This window comes from Hemiscyllium ocellatum, chromosome 2 (genome assembly GCF_020745735.1).
Source record: "Hemiscyllium ocellatum isolate sHemOce1 chromosome 2, sHemOce1.pat.X.cur, whole genome shotgun sequence".
Lineage (NCBI taxonomy): Eukaryota > Metazoa > Chordata > Chondrichthyes > Orectolobiformes > Hemiscylliidae > Hemiscyllium > Hemiscyllium ocellatum.
The window spans coordinates 6,817,422-6,834,450 of NC_083402.1; the positions used below are offsets into that span (position 1 = coordinate 6,817,422).

At 45.7% G+C, this 17,029-nt stretch overlaps 1 protein-coding gene across 1 annotated transcript in view; it reads left to right on the forward strand.

Moving 5' to 3' along the window:
- Positions 1–17,029, forward strand: part of phf24 (PHD finger protein 24) — a 54,261-nt gene that overhangs the window by 23,403 nt on the left and 13,829 nt on the right. The window contains exons 3-5 of the mRNA XM_060842445.1: positions 5,114–5,192; positions 8,549–8,751; positions 10,765–10,931. Coding sequence (XP_060698428.1) covers positions 5,114–5,192; positions 8,549–8,751; positions 10,765–10,931 — 449 coding nt within the window. The remainder of the gene's footprint in view (positions 1–5,113; positions 5,193–8,548; positions 8,752–10,764; positions 10,932–17,029) is intronic.

Consider the following 17,029-nt stretch of genomic DNA (forward strand, 5'->3'; position numbering starts at 1 on the left):
CCAGGAACCTAGGTTCGATCCCAGCTTCAGGCAACTGATGGAGTTTGCTCATTCACCCTGTGACTGTGTGACAATCTAAAGATGTGCAGGTGATGTGAATTGGCCGTGCTAAATTCCCCATAGCGTTCAGGGATGTGAGGGTTAAGTGCGTTCGTCAGGGGTAAATGTAGGGGAATGGGTCTGGGTGGTATACCCTTCGGAGGGTCGGTGTGGACCTGTTTCCACACTGTAGAAATTCTAAGTATAAATCAGTCAGAGCAGGCCCAAAGGGCTGAATGGCCTACAGCTGTTTCTAGAACATAGAACATTATGTTGCAGTACAGGCCCTTTGTCCCTCGATGTTGCGCCAACTTGTGGAACCAAACTGAAGCCCATCTAACCTACACTGTTCCATTTTCATCCATATGTTTATCCATGACCATTTAAATGTCTTTAAAGTTGGCAAGTCTACTGCTGTTGCTGGCAGTGCGTTCCACACCCCGACCAATCTGAGTAAAGAAACTATCTCTGACATTTGTCCTATATCTATCGCCCCTCAATTTAAAGCTATGTCCCCTCCTGCTAGCCATCACAATCCAAGGAAAAAGACTCTCCCTGTCCACTCTATCTAATCCTCTGATTATTTTATATGTCTCAATTAAGTGACCTCTCATCCTTTTTCTCTCTAACAAAAACAGCCTCAAGTCCCTCAACCTTTCCTCATAAGACCTTCCCTCTATACCACGCAACATCCTAGTAAATCTCCTCTAAACCATTTACAAAACTTCCACATCCTTCCTATAATGCGGTGACCAGAACTATATGCAACACTTCAAGCGCAGCCGCACCAGAGTTTTGTATAGCTGCAGCATAACCTTGTGGCACCGAAACTCAATCCCTCTACCAATAAAAGCTAACACGCCGTATGCCTTCTTAACAACCCACCTCGGTGGCAACTTTCATGGGTCTATGCACATGGACATCGAGATCTCTCTGCTCTTCTACACTATCAAGAATCTTACCATTAGCCCAGTACTCTTTATTCCTGTTGCACCTTCCAAAGTAAATCACCAAGCAATTTTCCACATTAAACTCCATTTGCCACCTCTCAGTCCAGCTCTGTAGCTTAACTATGTCCCTCTGCGACCTGCAACATCTTTCAACACTATCCACAACTTTGCTGACCTTACTGTCATCTGCAAATTTACTAATCCATCCTTCTACGCCCTCATCTAGATCATTTATGAAAATGACAAACAGCAGTGGACCCAAAACAGATCCTTGTGGTACACCACTATTTACTGAACTCCAGCATGAATATTCACAATCAACCATCACCCTCGTTCTTCTTTCAGCTAGCTAACGTCTGATCCAACTGCTAAATCATCCTCAATCCCATGCCTACGTATTTTGTGCAATAGCCTATCATAGGGGACCTTCTCGAACGCTTTGCTGAAATCCATATATACCACATCAACCACTTTATCCTCATCTACCTGTTTGGTCACCATCTCAAAGAACTCAATAAGGTTTGTGAGGTATGCCCTACCCTTCACAAGACTGTGTTGACTATCCCTAATCAACTTATTCCTCTCTAGATGATTAAAAATCCTATCTCTTATAACCTTGTCTAACACTTCACCCACAACCGAAATAAGGCTCCCTGGACTATAATTTCTAGGGTTGTCTCTACTCCCCTTCTTGACCAAGGGGACAACATTTGCTATCCTCCAGTCTTCTGGCACTATTCCTGTAGACAATGACGACATAAAGATCAAAGCCAAAGGCTCTGCAATCTCCTCCCTGGCTTCCCATAGAATCCTAGGATAAATCCTCAGGGATTTATTTATTTTCACGCTTTCTAGAATTGCTGACACTTCTTTGCTAACACCAATTCCATCTAGTCTCATGGCCTGTAACTCAGTATTCTCCTTGACAACATTTTCTTTTTCCAGTGTGAATACTGGCAAAAAATATTCATTTAGTGCTTCCCCATCTCCTTGGACTCCATGCATGACTTCCCACTACTGTCCTTGATTGGCCCTTATCTTTCTGTAGTCAATCTTTTATTTCTGATATACCGATAGAAAGCCTTAGGGTTTTCCTTGATCCTATCTACCAATGACTTCTCATGTCCCCTCCTGGCTCTTCTTAGCTGTCTCTTTATGTCTTTCCTGGCTAAGTTGTAATCTCAAGCACCCTAACTGAGCTTTCATGTTTCATCCCAACATAAGCATTCTTCTTCCTCTTGACAAGAGATTCAACTTCTTTAGTAAACCCTCGATTGACAACTTCCTCCCTGCCTGACAAGTACATAGTTATCAAGGACACACAGTAGCTGTTCCTTGACTAAGCTCCACATTTCAATTGTGCCCATCCCCTGCATTTTCTTTCCCCATCCTATGCATCCTAAATCTTGCCTAATCACATCATAATTGCCTTCCCCCAGCAATAGCTCTTGCCCTGCGGTATTGAACTATCTCTTTCCATCGCTAAAGTAAACATAACCGAATTGTGGTCACTCTCACCAAAGTGCTCACCAACCTCCAAATCTAACACCTGGCTGACTTCATTACCCAGTACCAAATCAGTACCAAATCCAACATGGCCTTGCCCTTTGTTGGCCTGTAACCATACTGTGTCAGGTAATCCTTCTGCACACATTGGACAAATACTGACCCATCTAAAGTACTCAAAGTGTGGTATTTCCAGTCAATATTTGGAAAGTTAAAGTCTCCCATTAACAACTACCCTGTTACCCTCGCTCCTATCCAGAATTACTTTTGCTATCCTTCCCTCTACATCTCTGGAACTAATCGGAGACCTATAAAAAACTCCCAACAGTGGGACCTCTCCTTTCCTGTTTCTGTCCTCAGCCCATACTACCTCTGTAGATGAGTCATCAAACATCCTTCTGCCACAGAAACACTGTCCTTGACTAACAATGCCACCTCCCCCTCTTTTACCATCTTCTCTATTCTTACTGAAGCATCTAAATCCCAGAACCTGTAACAAACGCCTGGAATGAACTTTCCAGCTCAGCAAGCAAACTTACATCCATGGCTCTATATTCCATTACCTTTTGTGTGAAGAAGTGTTTCTGAGCAAGAAAACGGAGTTGAGAGCAAGATGGGATCAGCCATGATCGTATTGAAAGGCAGAACAGGCTTGAGGGGCTGAATGGCCTCCTCGTGCTCCTAGTTCTTGCATTTGAAATTTTGCCCAGTACACCAATGTTCCGATTGTGAATATTTATCAGAAAAGTAAGGGTTCAAACACTGACCCCTGAGGTATTCCAGTTCAAACCTTGCTCTGTTTCTTGTCAATCAGTCAATTTTGTGTCCATGTTGCGACTATGAGCTCTAACCTGGTTTCGATGTCCATCGTGTGGCAGTTCATCAAAACCTTTCTGGAAGTTCATCTACCCACTACATCAATCAGCCCTCTTTGTTACCTCTTCAGCAAACTCAAGCGAGTTAGTTAAATACAATTCACTCTGAACTAATCTGTGCTCACTTTCCTTAGTTAGTCTCCTTCTGTTATTCAAAATCCTGGAATTCTGCTGGAATTTCCACTGCAGTCCATGTCCTCCGTAACTACATCGTGGGTCATCTTGCTGCTGGCAGGCTGCAGCAGTGTAAGAAGGCAGCTCACCACCGCATCCTCAACTAGAGGTGGATAGGAAATGCTGGCCTCTCCAGCGATACTCACACTGACTGAATGAATGTTTTAAAAAAGGTTTCTATATTTTCTCTGCGAGTTTCATGCTTGTAAATGATTTCTTTACTGCTGGTAATATGTGACATAATCAATCTGTAGGATGATTTCAACCATGCATTGACTCTTTCTGTCAGTCTCTCTCTCTCTCTTACTTACACACACACACGTCTCTCTCTCTCTCACAAGTCTCTTACATCTCTCTCTCTCTCTCTCTGCTACATGTCACTCTCATGTCTCTCTCTCTCTCTCATGTCTCTCTCATTCTCTCGCACGTCTCTCTCTTTCTCTCTCTCTCACGTCTCTCTGTTCCTCTCTCCCACGTCTCTCTCTCTCGCATCTCTCTCTCTCTGTCTCTCTCTCTCTCTCATGTGTGTCTCTCATGTCTCTCTCTCTGTCACATCTCTCTCTCACATCTCTCTTTCTCTCTCTCACATCTCTCTCTTCCACGTCTCTCTTTCTCTCTCGCACCTCTCTCTCTCTCACACCTCTCTTTCTCTCTCTTCCACATCTCTCCCATTCATCTCTCTCTCTGTTTCTCTCACATCTCCCTCTCTCTCTCTCATGTTTTCCTCTCTCTCTCACATCTCTCTCTCTCTCTCACGTCTCTGTCTCACATCTCTCTCTCTCTTAAGTGTTTCTCTCTCACACGTCTCTCTCTCTCTCTCTCTCTCTCGTCTCCCTCTCTCTCTCACATCTCTCTCTCTCTCTTATGTCTCTCTCTCTCATGTCTCCCTCTCTCACACCTGTCTTTCTCTCACGTCTCCCTCTCTCTCACACGATTCTCTCTCACACGTCTCTCTCTCTCTCACACACAAGTCTTGCTCTCTTGCTCATGTCTCCCTTTCTCTCTCACGTCTCTCTCTCTCACTTATCTCTCTCTCTCCCCCTCTTTCTCTCACACATCTCCCTCTCACATCTCTCTCTCTTTCTGTCTCTTTCTGTCTGTCTGTCTGTCTGTCTCTCTCACTCACACACCTCTCTCTGTCTCTCTCTCTCCCTCTCTCTCACACACACACACCACACATCTCTCTCTGTCCGTCTCTCTCCGTCTCTCACACACATCGCGGCACGGTGGCACAGTGGTTAGCACTGCTGCCTCACAGCGCCAGGGACCTGGGTTCAATTCCCGCCTCAGGCGACTGACTGTGTGGAGTTTGCACGTTCTCCCCGTGTCTGCGTGGGTTTCCTCCGGGTGCTCCGGTTTCCTCCCACAGTCACAAAGATGTGCGGGTCAGGTGAATTGGCCATGCTAAATTGCCCGTAGTGTTAGGTAAGGGGTATATGTATGGGTGGGTTGCGCTTCGGCGGGTCGGTGTGGACTTGTTGGGCTGAAGGGCCTGTTTCCACACTGTAAGTAATCTAATCTCTCTCTGTCCGTCTCTCTCCGTCTCTCACACACATCTCTCTCTTCCAGGATAATGTGAACCTGCTGCTGACTGATGAGGAGATGTTTAGCTTGAAGGAAGTTTTCCGACAATGCAGGATCATCCCAGGTCAGTCCAAATATTGACTTCTCCCAACATCATTGAGTTGTACTGAATTCTCAAACTGACCTTTTATTTGAAATAATTTGGCAAATTGGTCACTCCAATGCTTTGCACTCAGATGAAAGCAAAATGTGTATTGACAGTAACACCAACATTTTAATGTTGTATCAAATGTGCTAATTATAGTTCAGGATAAAAGGGAGGAGTGTATCCTTTGATTAAGTATCTTGGGCAGATGTAAGAGGGGACTGCTGGAACACTGTAGGCAACCAGTCAATTTCACTTTGGTAGTTGGGAAGGTAGGTAGGAGGCAGAAATATCTACTACTGCATTCTGTAAATGAACTTGCAATGAAGGAAAGCAATTGCCCCAGGATTCAGACCTCACCATCTGCTTTGGGGTCGAAGTTTGAACCCAGATCCAGGCTGTTTAGTGATCTGACATTGGCCAGTCTTTACGTTCCTTACAAACCTCTCCTCATCTAATTTGAGCTCATCCTTTCGGCACATCCTTCTTTTCCTACCACTCTCATCCATCAGTCTTTGTCTTTGATGTACCTATATTCTCTGCATCAACCCCTCTCTGAAAGAGGTAGCTGGTACCACACCCTCACCACCCTTTGAGTAAAGACCGTTTCTCCTGCTTTCCCTCTTGGGTTAATCAATTTATAGGTGGTCCACATGGTATGAATAGGTCCCATTCTAGAGTCTGCTCACAAGTCAGTTTGTATACAAATCAGAAAACAATGCAGAATAATGTAAAGTAGCCGTTTGTAAGTACAGGAACAGTTCATATGCCAGGTCTTTAAAATGCCAACTCTGTATGGGATCATCCGTTTGGAAGGTGGATGTTTGTAAATCTGACTCACCCAACCACACCACACCCTGCCACACCCCACCACACCCCTCACACACACACCCCACCGCACACCCCCCCCCCACACACCCTGTCACACACACTCACACCACACACCCCACACCCAACCCCACACACCCCACACACACCCCTCACACACACACAGCCCCCCCACACACACCCCACCCCACAAACACACAGCCCCCCTCACACACACAGCCCCACACACACACTTCACCCCACAAACACACAGCCCCCACACAGACACCCCACACCATACACCCTACACCACACACCCCACCCCACACTAACACAGCCCCCACACATACCCCACCCCACACACCACACACACACACAGTCCCCACACACACACCCCACCCCACACACACAGTCCCCACACACACATCCACCCCACACACAACCCACCCTCCCAACACACACACGCAGCCATCCCCCACACACGCACACACACAGCCCCCACACACACCCCACCTCACACACACAGCCCCACACACACACCTCATCCCACAAACACACAGCCCCCACACAGACACCCCACACCATACACCCTACACCACACACCCCACACCACACACCCCACACCCCACCCCACACTAACACAGCCCCCACACATACTCCACCCCACACACCACACACACACAGTCCCCACACACACCCTCCACCCCACACACACAGTCCCCACACACACATCCACCCCACACACAACCCACCCTCCCAACACACACACGCAGCCATCCCCCACGCACGCACACACACAGCCCCCACACACACCTCACCTCACACACACAGCCCCACACACACACCACGATCCACACACAGCCCCCACACACACACCCCAACCCACACACAGCCCACCCCCTCACACACACACACACACAGCCCCCCCACACACACACACACCCACACATACACACACAGCCCCCACACACACCCCACCCTACACACATACCACACACCCCACCCACACCACCCCCCACACCCACCACACCCCACCCCATACACACCTACCTTCTGTCGTTGTGAAAATCAAATGAGATGCTCCAATAGTTCAGATTGTAGGTGGAAGTCTCCCTTCCCTGCTGTGCTGTGGATAATACTGACAAAGGTGGGGAGTTATGATGAGAATGAAAAACTCAGACCCTCAACCTTGAGTTTGAGTGATCCTCAAATATGGGGAAAATGTGGGAAGAGGGAACTGAGTTAGATGATCAGTCATTATCAAACTGAATGGCAGAACAGAGTTGAAGGGTTGAACGGCCTATTCCTGCTCCTATTTTCTGTTTCTGATTCTAGTGCTAACTTTATAAGGCACAAGTCTGGACTAAGTATCCCTGAGATGAGAGGATTAATCCTGTTATGGTAGCTTAGAAATTGAAAACAAAATTTACATTTTACACAAGTTTGGATTAAAAAGCTTAGTTCAGTAACGGTGACTGTGAAATTACAAGATTGATGTAAAATCCCTTCTGGTCACTAAAATCACTGGATAAATATTCCAGAGGACCAAGCTAATGTTTTGGGAATATTGGTTCAAATCTCACCACAGCTTCTGGGTGGAGCTTAAACTCAATAAATAAATTAGTCTGCAACTTAAAACTGCTCTCACTGATGGTGACCGTGGAGCTGTTGCAAAAAAAACAGATCTGGTTAATTAATCTCCTTTAGAAAGGAAATGCGGACCCACAGTAATGTGGTTAACTCTTAATTACCCTCTGAAAGGGTTGTATGAGCTGCTCGGTAGCATTTAAGAAGGTGGTTTACCAATATCTTCTCTGGAGACATTAGGGATTGGCAGCACTTGCAGTATAGGCCAGCAACACACGCAGCCTATCAATTAGTAAAGAGAAGTAAATTTGGGTGGCATGATGGCTCAGTGGTTAGCACGGCTGCCTCACAGCTCCAGGGACCTGGGTTCGATTCCACCCTTGGATGCCTGTCTGTGGAGTTTGCACATTCTCCCCAGGTCTGTGTAGGTTTCCTCCCACAGTCAAAAGATGTGCTGGTTAGGAGAATTGGTCATGTTAACTTGCCCATAGTATCCAGGGTTGAGCAGGCTAGGTAGATTATTCATGGAAAATGTGTAGTTGTCGGGACATGGTTGGGGTACTGGGTCTGGGTGGGATGCTCATCCGAGGGTCGGTGGGGACATGACAGGCCGAATGGCCTGCTTTCATGTTGTATGGATTCTGTGATTCTATTCTACAAACAGCTCTGTGTAAAGTGTATGCTAACTCTGTATTGGATCATGTCTGCGAGTACAGGCATTGTGGGTCTATCGACAGCATATTGACAGCAGCGGTTCAAGAAGGCAGCTCAGCCCCACCTTCTCAAAGGCAACTATGGATGACCAATAAATGCTGGCCCAGCCAGCAAGGTCCATATCCCTTGAACAAATAATAATAATATGTTGAAGGGAGAACGAGCAGCTGTGAAATGCATGTTTTGTGCGCAGTGAGTTGCTAAATTGCTGATTTCTGCTTTTCTAGAGTCCTGTCTGACACTGGATGATTTTCTGCATTACAAACACTACATTCACAAGCAGATCTTTGATGAACAGATGAATGAGGAGAAGGAGGAATTAGTTGTGTTGCAGTTTTCTGCTCTGGATGGTGATAAGAAGGGCCAGGTGGAGTGGACAGACTTCCTGTATCACGAGTCATTACTGGTATTGCAGAGGTTCCGGTCCGAGGTGGGTCTGTTTTGGAGTTTCATTGTGTGTGGGGGGAAGAATGTGGGTGAGGGTGTGGGGGAGGGGTTGAATGTAGATGATGAGGGTGATGGGGAGTTAGTGTGGAGGATGTGGGAGGCATATGGTGTGGAAGCTGTCAGGGATATATGGATTTGGAGGATGTGGGAGGGATATATTGGTATAGAGGATGTCAGGAATATGGGTGTAGAGGATGTGGTGGGGGGAGATACGGGCGTGGAGGATGTGTGGGAGGATATGTTAGCACTGCTGCCTCACAGAACCAGGGACCCGGGTTCGATTCCAGCCTCAGGCAACTGTCTTTGTGGAGTCTGCACATTCTCCCCGTGTCTGCGTGGATTTCCTCCCACAATCCAAAGGTGTGCAGGTTAGGTGAATTGGCCATGCTAAGTTGTCCATAGTGTTCAGGGATGTGTAGGTTAGGTCTAATAGCCAGGGGCAAATGTTATGTAGTAGGGTAGGGGAATGGGTCTAGGTGGTTCACTCTTCAGAGGGTCGGTGTGGACTTGTTGGGCCAAAGGACCTGTTTCCGCACTGTAGGGGTGTGTGTATGTGTGAGTATGTGCGTGCGCGCGCAGGGGGTAGGAGCGCATGGGTGTGGAGGATGGGAGGATGGGGGAATATAGAGGCTATGAGTGAGGGGGTGGAGATGAGTCTGAGGGATATGGGAGAACACGTGGGATGGGATTTGATGTAGGAGAATGTGTAGAATGTGCGAGAGGGAATTTAGGGGCAGGGTTTTGAGGCGGGTGTGGGGTTATGAGGGTGGAAGGGGTAGGTATCATTGAGGGAGATTCATCTACTAGTATCTCTCCCAAACATCTTGAGCCTTTTGATATCATCACCTTGACTTTTGCCCATTCACAGGGGGTTTGTGATTGAGATATTACAGTACATAAAGTGACTCTTCGGCCCATGGTGCCCAGGCCATTCACCAGGCACTATCTACTCTTGACCCACTTCCAGCATTTGGCCTGAAGCGTTGAGTGCTCCAGCATTTCAAATGTCCATCTAAATGTTTCTTAAATGTCTTTACAATTCCCACTTCTATCAACCTTTCAGGCAGTGAGCTCCAGATACCCACCAGCTTCTGGGTAAAAGGAATATTTCCTTAAACCTCTTGCTCCTCACCCTAAATCTGTCCCCCTGGTTCTGACCTCTCTACTGAAGGGGAAGGGTTCTCTATTATTCACTCACGGATGTGGGCATCGTTGGCTGGGCCAGCAATTAGTACCGATCCCTCGCTGCCCTTGAGAAGGTGGAGGTGAGCTGCCTTCTTGAACTCCTACAGTTTACATGCCATCTTTGTTGAGACTTTGTAGTGAATGATACAACAGAGTGTCTTGCTCAGGGAGGAGGTGACAGTCAACTGCATTGCTGTGGGTCTGGAGTCACATGTAGGCCAGACCAGGCAAGGATAGCAGATTTCCCTCCCTAAAGAATATCAGATAGGTTTTTCCAATAATCAGCAATGGTTGCATGGTCATCATTAGATTCTTAACTTCAGATTTCTTTTTATTGAATTCAAATTCCACCACTAAACCTAGGTCTGGATGAATAGTCTAGCGATAATACCTCAAGGCTATCGCTTATAGAGTCATGGAGATGTACAGCAAGGAAACAGACCCTTCGGTCCAATTCATCCATGCTGACCAGATATCCTAATCTAATCTAGTCCCATTTGCCAGCACTTGGTCCATATCCCTCAGAATTGTGTAGAAAATCAGACCCTCCACCCCCCTACCCCCTGTCGCCCTGCTTTCTTTACTCAAAGACAAATAACCCGAGTCTTATCCGATCTCTCTTCAGAACTGAATCGCTCCAGCCCAGTCAACGTCCTGATACGTCACCTATCCACCACCTCCACTGTAATCACAGCCTTCCGACAGACAGCATGAAATCAAAAGTCCTTTGTTCTGAGATTTTCTCCATCAGAATTGGCGACCCTCCGATACCTCACAGGCTTGATCTGGTTTTTTTCTGGTTTTCCTCCAGAACTCCTTGCTGAGACTGCTGACAGCCAAGGAGCACATGCGAGCTCGGAGCAGCTTCCTGAGCCTGGATCAAAACCAAACAGGCTCAATCACCGGGGCCGAGTGTAGGAGAGCACAGAACTCCTGGTTCTGCAAAAATTCCAAGGAGTCGCAATCCTGCAACGTCAGGTGAGAATAGATGTCGGAGGCTGAGTGGTGACATTACAGAGGTTTATAAGATCATGAGGGGCATTGATAAGGTGAATAGTCGTGAGGGGCATCGATAAGGTGTACAGCCGTGAGGGGCTTTGATAAGGTGTACAGCTGTGAGGGGCTTTGATAAGGTGTACAGCTGTGAGGGCATCGATAAGGTGTACAGCCGTGAGGGGCTTTGATAAGGTGTACAGCTGTGAGGGGCTTTGATAAAGTGTACAGCTGTGAGGGGCATTGATAAGGTGTACAGCCGTGAGGGGCTTTGATAAAGTGTACAGCTGTGAGGGGCTTTGATAAAGTGTACAGCTGTGAGGGGCATTGATAAGGTGTACAGCTGTGAGGGGCTTTGATAAAGTGTACAGCTGTGAGGGGCTTTGATAAAGTGTACAGCTGTGAGGGGCTTTGATAAGGTGTACAGCCGTGAGGGGCTTTGATAAGGTGTACAGCTGTGAGGGGCTTTGATAAGGTGTACAGCCGTGAGGGGCTTTGATAAGGTGTACAGCTGTGAGGGGCTTTGATAAGGTGTACAGCCGTGAGGGGCTTTGATAAGGTGTACAGCTGTGAGGGGCATTGATAAGGTGTACAGCTGTGAGGGGCTTTGATAAGGTGTACAGCCGTGAGGGGCTTTGATAAGGTGTACAGCTGTGAGGGGCTTTGATAAGGTGTACAGCCGTGAGGGGCTTTGATAAGGTGTACAGCTGTGAGGGGCTTTGATAAGGTGTACAGCTGTGAGGGGCATTGATAAGGTGTACAGCCGTGAGGGGCTTTGATAAGGTGTACAGCCGTGAGGGCCTTTGATAAGCTGTACAGCCGTGAGGGGCTTTGATAAAGTGTACAGCTGTGAGGGGCTTTGATAAGGTGTACAGCCGTGAGGGGCTTTGATAAAGTGTACAGCTGTGAGGGGCTTTGATAAGGTGTACAGCTGTGAGGGGCATTGATAAGGTGTACAGCTGTGAGGGGCTTTGATAAAGTGTACAGCTGTGAGGGGCTTTGATAAGGTGTACAGCTGTGAGGGGCTTTGATAAAGTGTACAGCTGTGAGGGGCTTTGATAAAGTGTACAGCTGTGAGGGGCATTGATAAGGTGTACAGCTGTGAGGGGCTTTGATAAAGTGTACAGCTGTGAGGGGCTTTGATAAGGTGTACAGCTGTGAGGGGCATTGATAAGGTGTACAGCTGTGAGGGGCATCGATAAGGTGTACAGCTGTGAGGGGCTTTGATAAAATGTACAGCTGTGAGGGGCTTTGATAAGGTGTACAGCTGTGAGGGGCATCGATAAAGTAAATAGCCAAGGTCTTTGCCCAAATGTGGGGAGTCCAGAACTGGAAAGCATTAAGTTTAAGGTGAGAGGGGAAAGATTTAAAAGGGACCTAAGGGGCAACGTTTTCATGCAGAGGGTGGTATGTGTCTGGAATGAGCTGCCAGAGGAAGCAGTGTAGGCTGTTACAGTGACAACATTTAAAAGACATCTGGAGGGTTAAATGAATAGGAAGGCCAAATGCTGGCAAATGGGACTAGATTGATTTAGGATATCTGGTTTGCATGGAGGAGTTGGACTGAAGAGTCAGTTTCCATGCTGTCCAGCTCTGTGACTGATTTTATGAAGGTGTACCTTTAATAGAGATAGAATCAAAAGGTCATATAGTCATACAGTACAGAAGCAGATCTTTTGGTCTAACTTGTCCATGCCAACCAAGTCTTCCAAACTAAATTTGTCCCATTTGGCCCATATCCCCCTGAACCTTTCCTATTCACATACCTGTCCAAATGTCTCTTAAATATTGTAACTGTACCTGCCTCTACCACTTTCTCTGGCAATTCATTCCACATACAAACCACCCTCTTGATGAAACATTGCCCCTTATATCCCTTTTTAAACCTTTCTCCTCTCAACTTAAACCTATTCCCTCTAGTTTTGAGCTCCTCAACTGCAGGGAAAAGACCGTTGCTGTTCACCTTATCTATGCTCCTCATGACTTTACAAACCTCTATAAGGTATGTGACAGAGTGACTAGAGAACTGTAATCATGATCCAGAGACCCTGGCTCCAGTCCTACCACTACATGTGGTGAATTTAAACTCAATTAATTAAACATATTCGGAATAAGAAGCCAATACACAACCATAACAGGAAGCACCCAAGCACTGAGGATGTCACCTAGACAGGGGACGAAACGTCTGCAACACAAATTCCCAGTTCGGCGAACAGAACCACAACAAAAAATATGACCATAAGATGTAGCAGCCGGAGTAGGTCATTCGGCCCATCAAGTCTGCTCTACCATTCAATGAAATCATGGTTGGTCTGATAATTCTCAACTCCACTTTCCTGCCTTTTCCTCAATGAGTCCCTTCCTGATTATTAATCTGTCTATGTCAGACGTTAATATTCTTAATGTTGTGTAAGAGAGATGTATTTACAGAGGAGGTAGTTTAGGCCTGTACTCTCTGGAGTTTAGAAAAATGAAAAGAGATCTAACTGAGGTGCAAAGGGATTGACAAATTAGACGTAGGGAGCATGTTTCCTCATGTGGTGCAATCTCGAACAAGGGTCATAATTTTAAGTTTCAGGGTGAGCAGATTTAAAACAGAGGTGGAGAAAATTACTTCTCTCAAAGGGCTGTGAATCTGTGGAATTCACTACCTCAACATGGTAAATGCTGGGACATTGAGTAAATTTAAGGACAAGATAGACAGAATTTTAATTAGTAATGGGTTGGAGGGTTATGGAGACCAGGCAGGAAAGACAGCTTGGGGGTGTTGGTGGTAGGCAGTGAATGCAAGATTACAGATGTTGAATTTAAACAAGGGAAATGAGATTGTGGTGCAGATTGTAAATGGCAGGTACGATGCTGTGGGTATGACACAGATGTGGCTGCAAGGGGATTGGATCAGGTTTGGGAACTAAATATCTAAGGATACACATCCTGTCAAAAAGGCAAGCAGATGGGCAAAGGAGTGGGGTTGCATAGTGTGTACAAAACTAAATTAAATCAAAAGCAAGAAGTGATGGAGTCAGAACGTGTAGAATCTGTGTGGGTGGAGTTGAGAAAACACAAAGAAAAATAAAACTCTGATGTGAGTTATGTGCAGGTCTCATGCTAGTAGCAGGATTTGGGAAGAAAATAAGTCTGGAGATCGAAAAGGCATATAAGAAAGGCAATATTACAATAAACATGGGGGAATTCAATATGCAAGTGGAAGTTCAGGTTGGTGGTAGATCTCAAGAAAAGGAATTTGTGAAAGGTTTATGAGCTGTTCTTTGGAGCAGCTTGTGGTAGAGCCCCGACTGGGAACAGGCAATTCCGGATTTGGTGATCAGTAATGAGGCAGCCTTGATCGGGGAGCTTAAGGTGATGGAAACCCTAAGGGGCAGTAACCATAATATGATAGAGTTCACCCTCTGGTTTGAGAGGGAGAAGCTGGGATCAGATGTAATGGTATTGCAACTGAGTAAAGGCATAAAGGAGAAGCTGGCCAGAGTTTATTGGAAGGGGAGCCTAACCAGGAATATGATGGAACAGCAATGGATGGAGTTTCTGGGAATAATTTGGGATACGCAGCAGAAATTCAAATCACGGAAGAAGAAACATACAAAGGAGGGGATGAGGCAACCATGGCTGACCAGGAGAGACAAGGACAGCATAAATACAAAGGGAGAAACATCCAATGTGGTGAAGATTAGTGGGAAGACAGAGGATTGGGAAGCCTTTACAAACCAGCAGAGAAATAACTAAAAAAGCAAAGGGGCAGAGGTGGTGGTGGGGAGAAGATGAAATATGAGAGAAAGCTAGCTAGTAATATAAAAGAAGATTGCAAGAGTGTTTTTTTAAATATCTAAAAGGTGCGAGAGAAGCAAGATTGCACATCAGACTGCTGAGGCTGGAGAAGTACAAAGAAATGGCAGAGTAACCGAATAGGTACTTTGCATCAGTTTTCACATCGAAGATACCAACAGCATACTGTTATGGACTAGGCCAGACTACTCAAAACATTCTTAAGCAGGCAGCCCTAGACCTAACTTTGCAATTTGTTTCAGTAAGTGTACAGTGAAAATTACCCGGATTAAGATTGCAAGGTTGATTACTAGATTTTAAAACAGACAAAACATTTATTCACAAAATTACACAATGAAACACAAAGAACAGAATAAAAGAACCCCTACAGAACTCAGTCTATCCAAACGAGACTTAATTATGCTGTTCTAAATATACACGACAGTCCCAATAAGCCAACTCCCTGTAAAACTCAGTATAAATGGAACACACGCTTACAGGTTGAAGTTGAAGGGCAGAGATAGAAAGTTTCCACACATCTCCCTGTTGAACTTTCCAATTCAAGACTGAACTAAAACTACTCAGCTCAGCTAGAGAGCTGACCACTCCCCTTTCATTATACAGGTCACTTCTAAAGCATGACCACTTTGGCCTGAAGTCTCATCTGTTTACACACAAACAAAAGGCCTCTCAAAATCTTTTTCATTTCTGTACCAAATCAAACTGATCGGAGCCTGGTCTGGTTTATTACCCCTCTGAAAAAAATCAAGGGCAGAGTCTTCCTGAGCCAAGGAACAGCTTTTAGAAAAGAAAGGATTAGCTTTGTGATACCTCCCCCCTTAAAAAAATGAACCATCAATACCAAAAGATGGCTTCATTTTTAACCCTTCACAAACCTGGTTAGTAGTCTAAACACACATATACACTATACTAACTACAAACAGGTAAACGTGCACAACCACATGCAAATTCAGGCCGCGACAAACCCACCACCGAATGCCTCCGTATCTCATTTGAGTCTCGATAACACATCGGCAATAGCGTTTTCGCGACCTGCCACCTGCACAATTGTCAACTAAACAGTTTGGCATTTTTGTCCTTAAAATTTTTCACAAATGTCAATGGGTGGTGATCAATGTATACGATTGTCTCAGGTGCATTGCTGGTAATATAAACACTGAAATGTTGTTTATGCCAACACCAAGCTTAAAGTTTCTTCCTCCACCCTTGAATATTTCTGCTGATGAACATTGAACTTCCTGGAAAAATACCCCATGGGTCTTTCTATCCTCCTTCAGGGGCACTGCACCGAAACCCACATCACTGGCATCGATAGCCACCTTGAAAGGCTTTGTGTAATTGGTGTGGCTAATACTGGGGCAGTGGTTAACAAAGTGTTTCGGCTGTCAAATGCCTTTGGACAGGCCGCTGTCCATTGAAACTTCTTGCCCTTTTTTGACAATTCGGTAAGTGGAGCAGCCACTCTGCTAAAGTTTGGCACAAACTTTCGATAAAATCCACTCAACCCCCCAGAACCATAGTACTGCTTTTTCCATCGCTGTGGGAAATTCCCCAATTACTTTCATTTTGGCATCTCTTGGGGGCCATTTGTCCATGTCCAATATCATGACCCAGGAAGGTGATTTGGGCTTTGGCAAATTCACTTTTATCTAGGTTTACCACTAAGCTTGCCTTCCAAAGTCGATCGAACAAGGCCGATAAATGCTGTAAATGTTCCTTCCATGAGTGACTAAAAATCACCAGGTCATCAATGTACAGCACACAGTTGGATAATTTGGCAATGACCTTATTAGTCAGTCTCTGAAATGTGGCTGGAGCGTTTTTTGTACCAAATGGCTTGACTTTGAACTGATATAGTCCATTTGGCGTTACGAAAGCCGAAATTGCCTTTGTTCTTTCTGACAGAGGTACTTGCCAATCGCCTCTGAGCAAGTCCAACTTAGAAATGTAAGTTGCTTGTCCTACTTTTTCGACACAGTCTTCCAACCGTGGAATTGGATATGCATCAGTCTTTGTAACGGCGTTGACTTTGCGATGGTCCACACATAACTGTTGGGTACCATCTGGTTTTGGCACCATGACTATTGGTAAGCTCCAGTCACTATAACTCACTTCGATTATGCCATCTTGGAGCATGTGCTCTATCTCCTTCTGAACCTGTGCCAACTTTAGAGGGTTATGCCTATAAGGATGTTGCTTAATTGGAACAGCATTTCCTATCTTTATATCATGCACAATTAGGTTAGTACTTCCCAGTTTATTTTCGCATAACTCTCCAT